The sequence below is a fragment of the Blennius ocellaris genome, assembly GCF_963422515.1.
Source record: "Blennius ocellaris genome assembly, chromosome: 5".
Classification (NCBI taxonomy): Eukaryota; Metazoa; Chordata; class Actinopteri; order Blenniiformes; family Blenniidae; genus Blennius; species Blennius ocellaris.
Window position 1 is genome coordinate 9528619 of NC_137654.1, and position 17333 is coordinate 9545951.

The window sequence follows — 17333 nt, forward strand, 5'->3', positions numbered from 1 at the left end:
TGGTTGCTATGAAGATTAGAAAGTCTTGTGATGGCTGGGCAACAAGGTTAGGATTGAAACTCAGAAATAGTTGTGAATACTTGTTCGGAACACACTTTTCCAATTGCTATGTTTTAACATTGGTTTCTCACAGATCGTTGTTTTCACAGCTGAAAAATGTCCAAGCTTGACTACATCACAACATTTCCAGCCAGAGTATGCGTTTCATTTACAACATAAAGGAAGTGGTCCCATCAGCCTGTGAGAATATTGGTTTTGAAAAGCAAAATCCCTTTGTTGTGGAAGAATATCTCCATTAAATATGGTCTTGAGATTGATCTTCTAACACAAATCAATTTGCACATCAATGGCTCCAGAACCCCTTGACTCTAACTCGGATGAAGCGCTATAAAAGAAATCATAAGAATCTTTAAACTGATAATGTGACTGTTTTCCACAAGTGGCCAAAAACAATGAATAAAATGTCTCCCATTGTTTTATTTCAAGTGAAAAGTTTAATGGTGCATTGCTGGGAGTGTTGTTTGCTGCCACCAGGAAAATGTGCACCAGAATTATCTCCTCTCTACTTGTAAAGGATGAACCGGTGCAGGCTACGTTAAGGAGATAAGAGGGGGGAGCAATGAAGCGTTTTTCCGTAGCACTTAGAGAATTCGACCAGCTCTTATCACGGGTGCCTCTGAGACACTCTGGTGTCATTTCACCCAGTTAGGAACCTTCCTGAGCGGAGAAGACGAGCAGAGCGGAAACAAAAAGAAGCCCGAGTACAGAGAATCTGGGAATTGTGTGAAAAACAAAGGTAGGAAGTAGGGCTGCAACTAACGGTTATTTTCATAATCAATTAATTGGTCCATTATTTTTTCAATGAATTGGTTAAAAAAACATTTCAATTTGTAGGACCAGTTGATATTGAACGAACCAAACATCAAATATGTCGTGATTATATAAAAGCACATAACTGGACCAATATAAAGATGTATACACTATATCTACATATGTAGACCTGTATATAAGATGTACACACTATAATTATTAAATAATATTTAATGTACTTCAGGGACCACATGCAGTCCAGTTTCATCCTGAGTGACCAGACTGGTGAAATATTGCTGTAATAACCTTTAAATTTACACTTCAAAGTTTTCCTTTGTTGAGGTCACAGTGTATGTAATTAATTTGTCTATATTTTAGATAGATCAAACAGTTTGGACTGAAAATCACTACAATCTCAACATAAAGTCAATTTTAATGAAACATTCTGGTGCAAAATACAATGAAATGTAAAAAGCGAAACTAGTATAAATCCTCTATAAGCTCCTTCCTTGGTGGGACCAGATGTCTTCTGCGCCAGTGGTTTGGTGACAACAACAATGGCGGCCTCCAGAGTGTCATGACTCCCCGTCCATATTCTCCTGGGACTTGGTAGTTTTATAGTTGAGAATCACCGACAATAACAATCGAACTTGGTCGTCTGTCCATATGAATGCCTGTGTACTCCTATAGTTAATGTTTATAGCATGTTGTTCTCCGCTATTATTATTGATGCTGGAACTTTACCAAAATAGCTCTCAGCATGTGTGTCTGTGCATCGAGGTCTAATCCACCAATTAACTCCAACTTCTTCACATGATATCGTATCTGAAGTGTCTATGGACCCGAGCCTTTGCTTATTAGCCGATGTATGTTCTTACTCACCCGACCTGCCAAAGATAGTGTAGCAGCGGCTGTGGAGTGTGTTAACGCTGTCCTTCCCAGGACTTTATTTCTGTGTTTAGTGTAGTTATACCTAATAATTTAGTATTGCTGTGAATTTATCATCCTCTGTTCTCCCATCATTAATACCTTTTCCGGGCAGGTTTTATGTTGCGGTCGCTCATGGTGCTGTGTGCTGAGTACGAATTAAGAAAATCCAAACTGTGAGTTTCACATGAGTTCGATTTACAGCTACAATTTATAGCCAAGAGCCACATGCAGCTTGTGAGCCACTGCTTGGCCACCTCTTAGCTTTTTAAAAAAAATATGAACACTATGATTGATGTAGCATAAAATTCCCCTTGATCAACCCCCCCCCCCCCCCCCCCCCCCAAAGTCATTATTTAAGCACAGTTATTCATTCGATGGTCTGAGAAAATCCTACAAATGAAGCTGGTGATATTTCCTGTCTGGCGTATTTACCATACGCGCTCATCAGACGACTCTGTGGTTGATGGAATGATGACGGGAGCCGTTGTCTCCTGAGTGTCTCCATTTCCAGACTGTTGATGTTGCTCTGTGCAGTTTGGCTTTCAGCAGCATGTCAATGCTCTAAATGTCACTTCTCACAAGGCCTCAAATCCGTCCTCTGCTTCTTGCTCTTTTTGTCATTGTGTTTCTCTGCTGTTTTTTCCCCCTCGTCATTTCTCCTTCTCATAATAAACACTGTTGTGTTTTCTTTCATTTACACCCTATTTGATTCCAAGCACTGTACCTTTAACAAGTGGCAGTTACAGTACTTCTGCATTCAAATATCCAAAATACTTGTAATTGGACTTTTTGTTTTCAAATAACACATTAATGTAACTCAGTATTGTATCATGTGGGAAAAAAAAGGTATTTATAGAACTGCAAGAGAGATTTTTTTTTTCTCGTCTAGAGACATTTGTAGAAATATGAGATGTTAAGCCTCTGTTTACACGACAATGTTTCAAGTGAAGTCTCATCATTTTTGCGTTTTAGTTTCAAAAACGTTTCACACATTTAAATTTTCATGTAGAGAGTGGGTGCTGTTGTCTATTTTTGTTATTGAATCAGACATACATGCACAGAGACAACAATATTCTATAAACATTAACAATGGTGAGCACATGGACATTTGTATGGACAGACAACAAAGTTGCATTGCTGTTCTGGGAACTATAAATCTAATGACTGGGAGTCACGACAAACCTGGAACCTGCCATTCCCGTTATTTACTCGCGCATGCGCTGAAGAACTATTTCCTATGGCTGTGGTGTAGCTGTGGTAGCTTTTTTTTTTTTTTTTTAAATTGCATCTTTAGTTTCTCCAAACTGATAAAAACCGCAATAAATAGTTTTCCATGTTCACCTCTCATTTCATGTAAAATGGGCCTAAATGTGTGTCATCTTGGCCAATTGTTTCCCAAATATGAACGGCATATTAATATGTTTACTTTTTCCAGATTTATCAAAGCCACCACTGTCAAAAAAGACTTAAAAATCTACAGTAGAACGTCTCTAATCATTGCCCAATAAAGGGTTAATTAGCTGATTTATAGTGAGTTTAATGTTACTGGTATGTATTCACCTTTTAATTTTTTTTTTTTTCTCATTTAATAGTTTATTGATGTTATTGAAATGTATCAATTTCTTTTTTTTTTTTTTTAAATACTTTACAGTCATTCCAATTTGCTGTTATAGAGAAAATAGAAAAGCCCAACATATCCACATGAGCAAGCAGGTGTGTTTGCAACTGTGGAAAGGAAAAACTCCCTCAACAAGGAGAAACCTTTGTAGAAACCAGACTCAGAGGTGGCGGCATTCTGCGGACCGGTTGGGGTGAGAGGATAGAGGAGAGGAGAGGAGAGGAGAGGAGAGGAGAGACAGAGAAAGGCTTGGTGAAACAAAATAAATACAAAAAATACAAAATACAAAATACATACAATACCCTTGTTCACCTTTTAATAAGTGTGCATGTGACAGCTCCATCTAAAGTACTATATCTTATTTTGTCTTTGCTTTGCATATAAAAATGGATTGCGAATATAGTATTTGTCATCAAGCAAGAAGTTAAGTTGTCAAAGCAGCAGAAGGTATGCTTGAGGTAAAAATACTACATGCATATAAAGAGAGAAACAGACCATATTTAATGACAGACGTAGTGACTCTAATGTAGGCGGACATGTACATTTCAGTATCAAAGCATTTTACATTACCGTGGATATTTTTATCACCTCTGATCATTTATAGCTGAAGATGAACACTCCACTATAACGTGTAGCAGACTGCAGTAGAAGTAGTCTCAGCTCACATCTTGGATTTCTTATTGTTCTGAACGAAGCTCCGAGACGGACGAGTGATGCGGTCCGGTCGAGTTTGGACCATCAGGATTCAAGAAGAGGGAAGAAGAGCTGATATGTCTGTTCATACTGCACAATAAAATATGCTGCTGTCATTTTGATACCTGTTTGAACACATTAGTAACTGACAGATCAGAAATAATTAAGTAGAATTGTACATGCACACAAAACATTGGGGATATTCGACTTCCGGGTGAAATTTCAGGAGGAACCTAAAATGTGCAGTAGCCTTTCTATAAACTGAATGAGACGCTCTCTGAACTTTTGAATGTACATTTGCCTGGTCTGACAGAAAGGAAAGTACAGCGGGGCTGTTCTTGCTTCATTGGAACTCCAGCGACACAGTTTGGCTAATGTGTGAGATAATCTGAACTATGGAGCTGAAAGTAGTTCTTAGCAAACAAAATCATCCTCTTCAAATACCCTTCACCAACGACTTGGTTTTTGCTGATTATTCGTAGGAAGTATTCCTAATCTTTTGCTTTCAGACTCTTGTGTTGACACTATGAGAGGCGCCTCGAGCACGGGCTGCTTTGTAGTACAAGGGCTCGGTTGTTCCTCTGAACTCTCTGCTCTCATTGTGTTTCTGGGATGAAGCAATGCCTGAGTGATGATGTGGTAATAATTTCTCGTGCAGAGGTGGCACCTTTGTTGTGTCGAATGGGGAAAAGAAACGGCTCGTCCTTGGTGTTCCGGCCGGACCCTCTGGCTCGGGGAGCCGTGTTCTCCTTTTAACCTTTTTCATTTGATTAAGAGGGAAAACAGTCTTTGACCCGCGCTGCGGGGGAGGAGGCGGGCCGGCAGCTGGGATTTGGGCCAGAACAGTGGGGAGCTGAGCTGGAGTGGAGGAGGCTGGCACAGCCAAGGGTGGTGAAGGTCTGCACACACACCGAGCGCCTCTGACACACCCGCGCATGAGCAATTTTCACCGCGCGCACAAGGAACGCGTCTCCAGATATCACACCCTCGCAGAGATGGACGTCACCTATTGTGAGACTAATCTGCTCTACAGGATACAGCAATGCCATCAATATAAACAAACATCCACTACACCATGTATCAAGTGTCCATTTATCATCTATACACTCTTTATCCAGGAGAGGGTTTTGGGGGCTGCAGCCAATCCCCACTAACAATGGAAAAATGGATCGCAAGTCACAGAAGTAAAATCACTGTCACACATTTGCACAACTACAGAGACAACAAACTCATATATCTGTGTGACGAAATCCAAGTAACCTCAGTAAAAAAGAAACATGCAGGGATGCATAAAACATGCAAACCAAAACGTAAACAGACAAGTAAATAGACCAAGTATTTAACCAACAATTAAATAGATGCCACTGAGGTTGCTTAGTCGTTCTTGAACAGAAATAGGCAACTTTATTTAGTTACGAAAACAACCAATTGTGTTACATTTTTAGAACTGAAACCTACAGCAATTCACTTTACACAACACTTCAGCCCCACTACAAAACACTGCTTCAAGTGAGAATATAGTTTTTGAAAAGTTTTGCATTGACATGTCAAGGTTTTTTTTTTTTTTTAAATGATATACATTTACATATGTTTTCCATTTACACAATATTATTACATCAACAATAAGATTTCCCTCACTTAAACTGACACATTTCTTTCCTTTAGATGTTTTTATAATGTATTTGTGTAGTTTTTTTTGTTGCTTGCATTCTCTGTCATAATATAATGTGGATAGAAAACTCATTGTTTCTTATTAATTGTCTGATGATCACTTAAAAGTTTCTCTGTATTTTTCCTGCATCACAAACTCAATTTAGATGGAAAACAAAACATGTTTACTGTGTTCATGTAAGTTTGTTATAATAATATTGAGGTCAAACTTAAAACTGTACTCATGTACATGGGTTTTAGCTGAATCCAGGTTCAACCACTAGAAAATTAACAGTACAATTATATTGAGAAGATATTAAATATAATAAAAAGATGAATCTGGACAATCCCCTGGAATAATGATGCCTCCACTCAGTGACAAATAACACATACCACAGTATAATCTCCTCACAAAGCTTGTAAAAACAATAATTTGCCATCTTTTATTGTGCATCTTGTAAGTTAACCATTGTTGGAAAAATAAACCAGTTCCTTCAATTGATCATCTATCATCCATCTTTGATACTGTATTGATTAATTTATGGTGACAAGCTGGATCTGATCTCCGCTGGGTCAAAGTGGCGACACCTTGAGTGACTAAAGCCAAGCAAAATACAGTATCTCTTGTCTTTACAGCTCTGAGGCCGATCATTCAACCCCCCCACCCCAACAGGTCCAGGTCCCCAGCAATTACTGTGGAAAATCCCTCACTTGGTTCACATGTTGAGTTACTCCTTAAAACCATATGATCCTTGTTAGATTTCAAAGTACAGCGCCTGTGTTTTGTAATTGTGACTTGCCAGACATGCACGTTGTCAGCTGTTGGCACCATCGTCACAAATGTTGCAAAGCTACGCTTGAAATCCGAGAGAAAACCCAGAAAATACTCTGACTCCATATGGCCGTGGCAAAGCCTGCACTACAGCAAACTCCTGAGCACACAAAAAGTTTCCATCTGCTAATCTGAGAAGAGGCGCTGCACTTCACAAGGGGGGAGCTTCCTGTGTGCTCCTCGTAAAGATTTCTGAATTTTGAATCTGAAGGAGGGCGATGACACGGCGCTTGCAGAAACAAGCTTGTAAGCTTGCCGGCTGCAGATATGATTGTGCCCTTCGTCCTGATGAAGTGCCCTTGAAAGAGATTAAAGCTGCAGCCGGCTCCCTGAGACACTGCTCTTGCTGAGCACGACCTGTGACCTCCCTGTGGCGAGGAGCACGAGGAGAGTGGACGTCTTGCTGTCACGCCCGGGCCCGGGCTAAGGTGTTCAGGCCCGGGCTGAGGTGTTCAGGCCCTGTGCATGTTCACATCCTTGTCTGTTCAGCAGCGTCGCCACCGGAGAGACTTCTGATCAGAAAAAACACAAGGATGGAGCCAGATTAGATCCATAGTCATATATCATCAATGATGCATCGATAGCGACATAGCAAGTAATACATTTCTCCTTCCATCTGTCTTCTTTACCACTTTATCCAAGTCAAGTAGATTTTTGCCAATATGTCCAACTCCATGGTTTCATATTTGATTTTCTGCTTGTGGGGACTCAGCGCCTCGTCTAATCACTCCATAGTGAACACAAGCAAACAAAGATGGAAACGGTCCAGTTCCCATGACATAGTTTGTCCTGATGCATGTCAAACCTTCATTTGTTCCTCCTGTTTCTTTTTGCTGTCACTCATGATTTAAATTGAAAACACGACCCTTTAGGCCTGTTTTACATGACGACGCTTCATGTGATGACACTTTATCCTAAAAGGAGCTTGTTTACACTGCAGCAGTCGGTATGCCGGGCCACAGGAGGGTGTTGCTTGATTTTGTAATGAAAGCACGAAGACGTGTGCAGAGGCCAATACGCTATAAACGTGAAAAAAATGGAGAGAACCCAACATCTGCATGGACTGATGATGAATCGGATGCTGTCAGGGGAGAGTCTCAACTATAAAACTACCGATATGGACAAGAAAACTAGAATATAGACTGTGAGTGATACCACTGCGGGTCCGCCATGTTTGTTACCAGGCGCATGAGCAGAAGGAACTATTTTCAACGAGAAGGAAGGGGGAGAGATGTACGTATGCACAGGAAGAGGTTCCATAAAGTCTCTGTAGGAGGGAATCGCGACCGCGAAATAATTTTTCCACCTTGGGAGCCGGGATAAAAAGTTTGAGGATCACACACTGATGTCGCATAAACAGACCCCCCCAAAAGTGAAGAAAAAAACACATGCACAGCGAGAACATGCAAACTGCACACAGAAAATCCTTGAACCAGGGCTCAAACTGGAGCGCTAGAGCGCTAACCACTCCATAAATTAATCTGATTAAAATATCATTCCACTTCGAGGTAAAGCCGATAACAGAGCAGTTGGTGCCCTTCTCCTTCTCGGAGAGTAACAGAGGATGCATATACATCAGCCTAATTGCCATTATAATAGGAAGTGAGTCACATTACACTGTAGTCACTTCCTCGGTTGCTGCGGGGCCATTTCGAGGCTGAAAACCTCTGGAGAGTACTGTACGCAGCCCGATGCAGCGCCAGCCTCCTCGCACGCTGAGCAGCATTGACATTCAGAGGCTGATGCCGCCGGCTGCCCGATCATGATGGATTCAGATCGAGAGCAGAAAAGGCAACGGAGAGGCGCAGTGTTGCCAGAGCCCTGATGTAGGAGGGGAAAAAAAGGAATAAAAATGACTGTTGCAAGCAGTGTGTTGTGGCACTGAGAGAAGCGAGTCTGGGTTGTAGAAGCCCGCGGGGCAAAATGCACACAAGCAAATGCATGACGGCTTCTCTCAATGTTCTTGTTAGGCAACTGTGAAATAACATGTGATTGCTGGAAAAAGGGATGCTTTCGGGGGGAGGAGTTGGAGACCTGTGGGAGCGGGAGGGCAGGAGGGAGAAGCTAAAATATTTTCTGTGCATTCGGAAATGTGGAGGCTTGTGTTCAGTGTGACCACAGTTGGACTTGGGAGGTCTTCTGTCTGGCAGCTACAAGTGGACAAGAGTTCAGTCCTAACTAGCCTCCCATTGTGTGGGTGTGAAACCTCCTGGCGGGGATGTGAAATACTCCTGTCAGCGATAAGCATAATAGAAAGTCTTGGGAAAATAATGCATTCGAGGATTTCTTTTGGGGACTATATCAACGATCCAAAATAAATTACACTCACGGTCAACATTTACGAGTTCAGGTGTGACTCCAAAATGTGTGAGTTAAAACCACAATGTCAGGCCAAGAGAGAGAAATTAACGGGCAGAACAGACTCACTCAATAATAACCTGACTATTCGTGTCATGCCCCAAATTCATATGGTTGGTTGTGTTTTCCCTCCAATTTTCCAGCAAATGTTGGAGCGAAGCAGCTGTGCGGCGTCAGGACTCGGTGGTGAGGAAAAAAAGCTTTTGCAAAGGTTATGAATTCATCAGCCATGTAATAATAATTGATCAGCCTCCAATTGTACCTGTTTGTTAGCTGTAACTGATGAAGGGCACAATTTTAATGGCACACACCTTGCATGACTTAGCATTCCTTAATAATTCAAAAATGCTAAGTAATTGTAGGGGTTTAATGGAATATAAATGCGTAAATGTTTGTGTAAAAGACGAGCATGATCAAAAAAGTATTGGTAGATTTATAAATAGCTTAACTAATATATTTTATTGAAATGAATTTGTCTGATGTGATGAAGTCAAGAAGACAGATTGAGAGTGTCGATTTCAAAATAAATATTCTTTCTTGGTGTTTTAGAAATGTTTTCATACTTGATCTTTGAATTTGTAGCAGAATTTGTCAAAATCCAATAAAAACCACAATATGCCTGCATGTTGAAAATATATTATGATTGGTGGAGGATAGATTGTTGTTGATTCTGGATATTCTGGGTATTCGCCACACTCCGGGCTTGGGAGCTTTTCTGATATCTGTATATGTGACTCGTTCTCTAGTTTCTACCCAAAGTGCCCACTGAGGCCTCACTTACACAACGTTTAAAATGAAAACACATAGTTTTTGCATTTTCGTCTCAGAAAAGTCTCACACTTAGACGGCAATGTTTTCAAAACGATGTCCGTCGACGAAGAAATGGCAAAAATGCTTGAAACAATGTAGTTTCCATGGAGACGAAGGTGGATCATTTTCAAAAAGTTCCATCTTGGAAGACGGGGCCTGAATGTGACTCCGGTAAAATACGTTTGTTTTAATACATCTTCAACTTCAGGATCGTGACCAGATCGTCTTAATATAAATGGTTTTTGGATTCCCGACTTTAACTTTGGAGGGGCGTAAATCCCTGAACCCTCCAGGCGAGGATGAAATCAAAGAGTATTTCATTTTGACTTAAGGGGTTATAGACAGGATCATCTGTCCTGCTTTTACCCACAGTTAGCAGGGATTGGCAGGATCAGCTGGCTAAAGTGTTATCGAAGATAAATGGATGGTTCTGTTGGGTTGTTGGGTCATATTGAGACAGACACTTGATTTATTGAATATAAAAGTAAGAATGGGGTGCAGCTTACATGTTTTTGGACTTTTGTGAGTTTGATAAACAGAATTATTGGTGTAGTACTTCACAGGTACCACAACATGACTTCCCTTTTATAGAAATTGGGCAATTTAACTGGTGTCACCTGTATTTGTTGTCCCAGACTTTGTGTTCAGGAACATTTTACTGGGTAAAACACATTGACATCTCGTACCTCTGCTTCTCCAGTGTAGGGCACTGTGGCAACACGAGTTTGGGTTTCTGTAACATGCAGGTTTTACGTGTATTAACCCACCAACCTGGAGTCGGGAGCTCACTCTTCGTCTGTTCTCTGCCCTTCTGCCTATTCAGTATGGGCGGCCCTACCAGGGGTAAAATACTCCAGATGACATTGCTAGGAGTTCTGGAAACACACAAACTATCACACCACGGTAAGGCAGTGATCCCATCAGGTGGTGGGGCGTCAACATTAGATTATACATGTCAGTGAAAACCAGGACCACTTCTTAAAATCTAGAATAAACCTGAGAAAAATGTCCAATGCTTTTGTTGTTATAGCTCCTGTATGTGAAAGTGGTTGTGTCCACCAGCATTTGGCCTCACTGTAATGTTTTGGCCAATCTGAAATGGAAGAAGTGGGTCAGCGGCCTTTCTTAGAGGTAATCAAGCTATCAGAGCAGTAAGATTAACGATCATGTAGGTTTGAGTAAGACGACCCTACAGGAGGAGAAGAATCCTCACCTGCCTTCCTTTTATCACTCCTGTAATTACCACTCGATTTCTCAAAGAAATGATGAACGCGCCCCCGCAGCTTTCTCCACCTACGGCGATCTGCCATCTTACACTGCTTCTTCCCTCCTCACTCTTCCAGCTCTCTCAGACACAGACGACAATTCCTTTTTTTCCTATTCTTCCGAGATATTCCGCAAACAGACAACTCTCATTAACAGCAACTCAATTCAATCGCGACACACACTTTTTTTAAAAAGAATAAGAAAAAAGAAAAGAATGAATTTCCTCATCTATCTCCCCCGCCCCTGCATGTGAATGGGTTGACACGGAGTCCGACTCGTACTGTAGCTTTCGGAGAAAGTCGCTTCAGAGCCCTCCGCTGTTTATCTTCTAGATAATGATAACGCTTTGGGGTGAGCACACCCGACTCGTCGCACTCGTTTATGGCCTCCACAATGACAGTGTGGATATTGGAGACGGCTATTACCAGTAGACAGCACATTAGAGAGCCGCGTGTTTGAATCATTATCATACAGAAATCAATGGGGCGTGAAGATTTGACGAAGAAGCTGAAGATAATTAAATTTCTCACGATTAAATGCGGGTTCTCTCCTGTAATTTGTCTTAATTTTTTACAGTAACGGGACATTTTGAAGTATCGAACAGGTGTGGAAATAATTACAAATGTACAAAAGATGCGTTCTAATCAGATCAGATTACCATCTGTTGATTCCCTGAGTGAGAATTATTCCATACAATATGATAAACTGCTAATGTCCTTTTCCTGTAGTTTGCATGGGGGGGAAAAAAATGTTCATGGATTTTTTTTTTTTTTTTTGCAGGCTTCACAGCTAAGTGGGGAAAGACAGATTATCATTGCTGGGAAGAACTTCAGAGGCTCTATCTCTTACCCTCCAGTTCTTATGCCTCAGCTTTGAATATTATCTCCACCAAAGGGGCCGTGGGCATTGTTCCTGACTCCGGCTGTGTAATGTCAAATCGATACCCGGTGCGTTTCGGGTTTCACAAATGAAAAATACAAGCAGATTTGATCAATGTACAAGAAGGATGTATGACTCGAGGCTTGTAACTGCTCTCGTAATACAAGGCAGATTCATAGCAGTGTCCACACCGGTTGAAGAGGCGAGATTAATCTATGGACGGAGATGGATATTGGCACTTATGTTTGACTCGGTGTTATCGACTTAATAATCTGGACTGGTCCATGAGTGGGGAAGCCATGCAAAAGGTTTGGACATTCTTAAGTTTGCAGCATGACTCACCAAACAGAACTGAAGTGTCTCTTTTAAAGAGAATAACCTGGAGCAGGAAGTGAGAGTTTACTTTGCAAGATGGAAAGAAATCACCAGAATTAAACGACCCGGAGGTTAATCTAAACCACAGATTTTGATGCACTGTTCAGTTCAGACCTACTTTTTTTTTTTGAAGAGTCCGCAAAAAGCTTTCAGAAAAAAGTATTTTTCTATCTTTGCACGTGAACACTATGACAAAGCTGATTAACTGAAAAGACACAGAAGATGCACAAAACAACATCATGAGCGCAGTTGGTCTTCACAAATAAGGAATATCAGGCACGTGTTCAAAATTGTGATGCTCCGTTTACGCGACTATGTTTTCAAGGGAAAACGCAAAACTTCCATTGCTTCTTGTGTGTCCATTTACGCAACAACTGTGCCACTTAAAATCCGCCTTTGTGAAAACGTTCCTACTCCGTCTCCATGGAAACGGGGGAATATAAAAACAATGGCGCCCTCCAGAGTGTCATGTGTTCATATTCTCCTGGGACTTGCTAGTTTTATAGTTGAGAGTCACCCAGAATAAAAAAATCCAACTTGGTCGTCCATCCATACGAATGTCAGTGTTCTATCGTTGTCAATGTTTATACTGTATTGTTCTCTGCGTGCACGTGTGTGTGGCTTCATTACAAAAACAAACAACAGCACCAACTTATGGCCTGGCATGTTAACTACATCATTTTCAGTATTTCTGCAATTTCGGTGTCAACGGACCTCATTTTCAAAACGTTGCCTTGTAAATGCCAAGCTTTTCTGAAATGAAAACATAAAACCAAAGCGTTTCCACTGAAAACATTGTCTTTGCAAACGGGACCTCAGAGGAGTTTATTTAATAGATTGATGGGATTTACAAAATCTAGAAACTTTTGCATTGTATATGATTGTGTCTACAGAAATACATGTGTTATTGTGTTGAGAAGCATTTTCTCAACTTGCTCCTCACAGTTTTTATTTGTAGACTCTTATTTTAATATTTTTACATTTCTTCCATTGCTCTTGTTTTTCCATACCTTCGACTTTGAGGCCGATTACTCATGGTTTTAGTTGATCGTCTGAAAAACCCACACAAACCGAAGGCACAATCAATCAGTCTGCATTCTGTTTGAGGGAATCATTCACCACATTTCAATCCAGTCCAACGGTTCACGAATATAAACATTATTTCAGCTAAAACCTATTTGACTAATTTACTCATCAGCATAAATATATTTATGTGATGACAGTTATATTATGTTTTCATTTTTTCTTTGTATACCAAATTTACTGCAGGTTTTGGGAGAAATCATGTCAAACACTTGAATAAGTGAATTATAAACTTAATTATCATTTTATCAAATTTGACCCGTTGTTTCAACATAGAGTGTTAAACTGAATTGAAGTTGAATATTCATACATCCGTAGTAGAGAAAATTGTGCCAGTCAGGTAAATTTAAGAGCCCCTAAAAGCATTTTAGTCATCCATGAGTAATGTTAGAAGCGAGAATCGAGACATCGATCAATCATCCTTTGAGAATTCACAAAATAAATGCAACGTTTAAAGTGACTTTCCACAGACATAGGCTTGTGTAGCATCACTGTCGTAGTGTTGTTGTACTTGAGCCTGGTGTGAAGAGCACATTTTCAAGGTCTTGGCCTTGACTTGTGTTTGGTGGTCTTCTTTGCAAGACTCCCTTTAAAGGCAAATAATAGAAATGTAAGTGTTAATATTGAAAGGCTTTTCTATTCCCCTCAATTTCCACTTAAAACGGTTTGAAGTCAAACTCTCACCAAAACAAGGTTGTGTAACCTTTTTGCAAAGGTAAATTTTCAAGCAGTAAACAACCCTTTTGCTCAATAGAGTTGCAGGACTGAGTCCTGGAACCTAGAATTAAGTAAATTTTGCTTCGAGTTTCCTCATCAGGAGGACAAAGGGGATTTGTTTGGTCGTCTTTGAAGAGGTTTCTATTGAACACAGGCTCATTAGTTTGTCTCTACAACATCAAAACTGTCAGTAAACAATGTACTTGTAATTATTGAAGCACTTAGTTCACAATAAATATGAGGTTCCTAACAAGGCTGCTTAGAGTAATCATAAAATGTGTCATTAGCTTAATAGGAGTGCACAGAGAAGCATAAGATTTGTATAATAACTACTTGTTCTTTCAATTTAATGTATAAATGTCCTGTAAGCTGGAAACGTTTCCAGATGGTTTGTCATCTCACTTCTGCTGACTGTATTCAGGTTTCTTTAGGTTTCTTTAGTTTGGGAAATCTCATCTCAAAGATCATATAATTCAGTTTATCATAAATGTGCCTTTCTGCAACAACCCCAAATTCTTGTTTCTGAGCTTGCCTGCAAACATATATCATTACATTTCTGTTAAATTAACAATTTCAGTGTCTTTTCAAGAAACTTTGAGCAAGATTAACCCACTGAGCTTTAAATTCTTCCGTCCCAGAGCTCCGAAATCAGCATGTTTGAACAAAATACTAAACAAAAAAACAAAGGTCTGTCCTTGAAAGATGTTGTTTGGACCTTGAAGCGTTGAGTATTTTTGTCAGATACTGTAATTGCATCAATCAAAACAAAGGTCGAAAACAACCTTTGTCACCGAGCAGCTTGCTCAGCAGGTTCATGGTGCCATTATCCCACATTTTCCACTTGTTCCTACTCTCCGAGGGACAAGTAAATGGCAGCTGCACAGTCCTGGATGAAAGGCTCCACCATCGAGCGCCAATCAGAGGAAAGGGCTGCCTGTCAGGGTAGCCATTACACCGAAGCCGTGGTCCGGATAATGCCTGTCCTGTTGCGTTGATCGACAGAGAGTGCACTCCATAGTAATTTATGTAATTACCCTTTTTAACTGGCTTGGATTCTATAAAGGTGCTTCAGCCTTGAGAGAGGCTTTTAGCCATATGAAGAACAAATCCTCGAACTTATATAGAAAAATAAGTGTAAATTCAACTTTATTCAAACATTTAAAAAAAAAGTCTTTCTTCCCTGAGTACATAATTACCATTCAAGTGAAATTTCTTGTTTTTGTAATGAAACCACACACACTTTTGCGCGGCGACCAATATGCTATAAACAATACTAATTGGAAACCTTGTTTTTAATTGTCCATCTACCCGCACGTGTGCAGAAAACGATTTACTACAGCAGTAGTAGTGTTTTAAGAAAAGTTGTGTTTTCCCCTGTTTCCACAGAAACGAGATTCAGAGTGTTTTCACAGGTTCCACTTTGAGACAAGTTTTCAAAATGTTGCATTTTCGCTGGCTCTGAGCACTGCTAAACAAAGTGCTTCTCTATTCTGTAAACCAAACACTTTTACACTTCTGCCACTAGGGGCAGTGTTATCATGTATCTGAAGCCATTTGCTGAGGAGAAACCTGTGATAAAGAAAAGCTGAGATGTTTTTTTTTCTTCCTTTCATAGCAACTCACGATTTAACTGTCAAACCTTCCCCTTCAGAGATGAGTAGTAATAATAATAATACAGCAACTTTTGGGAATTGACACATTGTTATAGTGTCGGTTTTATTTTTACTGTAATGTTTCCCACATCGTGAACAGTTCCCGGCTGGTGAAAATGTATTGAGCTTTCTCGCTCGAGAAAATTAAGTTTTGCTTCTTTTTTTTCTTTTTTTTTTTGCTCCATGGCGCCAACAGTGCAGCATTCTGCTGCGGCTAACAATTAACAGATCGATGCAGTCTGTTTGTCAGTATTTCTGTGAGAATATTCTGGTATCACGCATGGGGGAGAAGGCAGGGGTGCACTTGAACGCACCATTTATAACTGACATCTCGACACAGCAGCTGCTGTCACAGTCGCCTCCATACACATTTAAAACATGAACACATGAAGATAGAGGGTAATGTGTCTGTAAAGTTCTTTTGTTTTTGGGGGGTTTTGAAGTGGCTTCTTTATTTTTCCTTCACTTGAGCAATTTCTTTTATTAAAGAGTTGAAGGAAAATGAAATCGCAAATGCTGGTTAATGTCATTTTTAGCAATGTAGCCATAAACATTGCGATTTCAGGAGCCTCACTGCTGGGTGTTTCACAGTGTTTTGAGTGTCAGCAGCACCAAACCTGTGAAGAAATCTCATTCATATAAGTCTGACGTCCTATTTCTGGCTGCAAATCGTATTCTTGAATGAAATTAGCAGGAGGCATTTATTTTTTGTGAGGCTGAACCGTAATAAGATTGTCATGAAGAGGTGACAACAGGCGTGAATTTTCACTGAAACAAAAAAAACTAAGACAGTGTTTGTTTTTAATTCAGTGTAATATCTCCCATATGGGGCACAATGATACTAATTAATCTGTTAAAATGTAATAAACAATCGAAACTATAAAATGCAGTTCAGTGTAAAACTACAAGTAATTTCTCTCTTATTACATATTATCTATCATCATGATGCAACACCGGAATATCCTCGCAGTGTGATAAACACTCTAAAAATGTCTGATTTTACCTTAAACCTCCAGAAATGCCATGTCAATGTGATTCCAGCGTTTGGAAGCAGGGTCCTCCTCCCACGCTTTCTGAAGCCTCTGTACTGAAGCCAGTGTGTTACCGGTGTGTGTTTGTGTGTGTTTGCAGCCATGTTCACCGAGGTGCCACACGACATGACGGCTCAGAGGGGACAGGACGTGGAGATGGCCTGCTCCTTCAGAGGAGCGGGAACGCCGTCCTACTCCCTGGAGATCCAGTGGTGGTACATCAGGAACCATGTGGACTGGACCGACAGGCAGCCATGGACCACCAATGAAGTAGGTTCCACTTGTTTGCTGTGGTCTTCATCAGGTTCACTTGGAAGAGATGCAGCTTCCAGCCGATTGTTCTCACGATTTGAAGTTCATAGACTGAAAAGAAAGGATAAATGTTGAGCTCTATGTTGCAGGATTTTCAATATCAGTTTACTCAAAATGTTTGTTTCTAAATTCTCAAGTTTATGCTCACAACTCTTACTGATTAAAGTGACACATTATAGCTTCGGTAAAGTGTTTTATTTGGGTGTATATTAGATATTAACCCTTAAGACATTGGTGTTGTAGTACTGGAGAGCACATTTTCAAAGTCTTGGTCTTTGCATGCTCTGGATTTGGTCTTGACTAGAACACTAATAGAC

At 40.3% G+C, this 17333-nt stretch overlaps 1 protein-coding gene across 1 annotated transcript in view; it reads left to right on the forward strand.

The window, feature by feature from the left end:
• The window catches only part of vstm2la (V-set and transmembrane domain containing 2 like a), a 65312-nt gene that overhangs the window by 34327 nt on the left and 13652 nt on the right, over window positions 1-17333 (forward strand). Inside the window, exon 2 of the mRNA XM_080496207.1 lies at window positions 16805-16974. Coding sequence (XP_080352333.1) covers window positions 16805-16974 — 170 coding nt within the window. The remainder of the gene's footprint in view (window positions 1-16804; window positions 16975-17333) is intronic.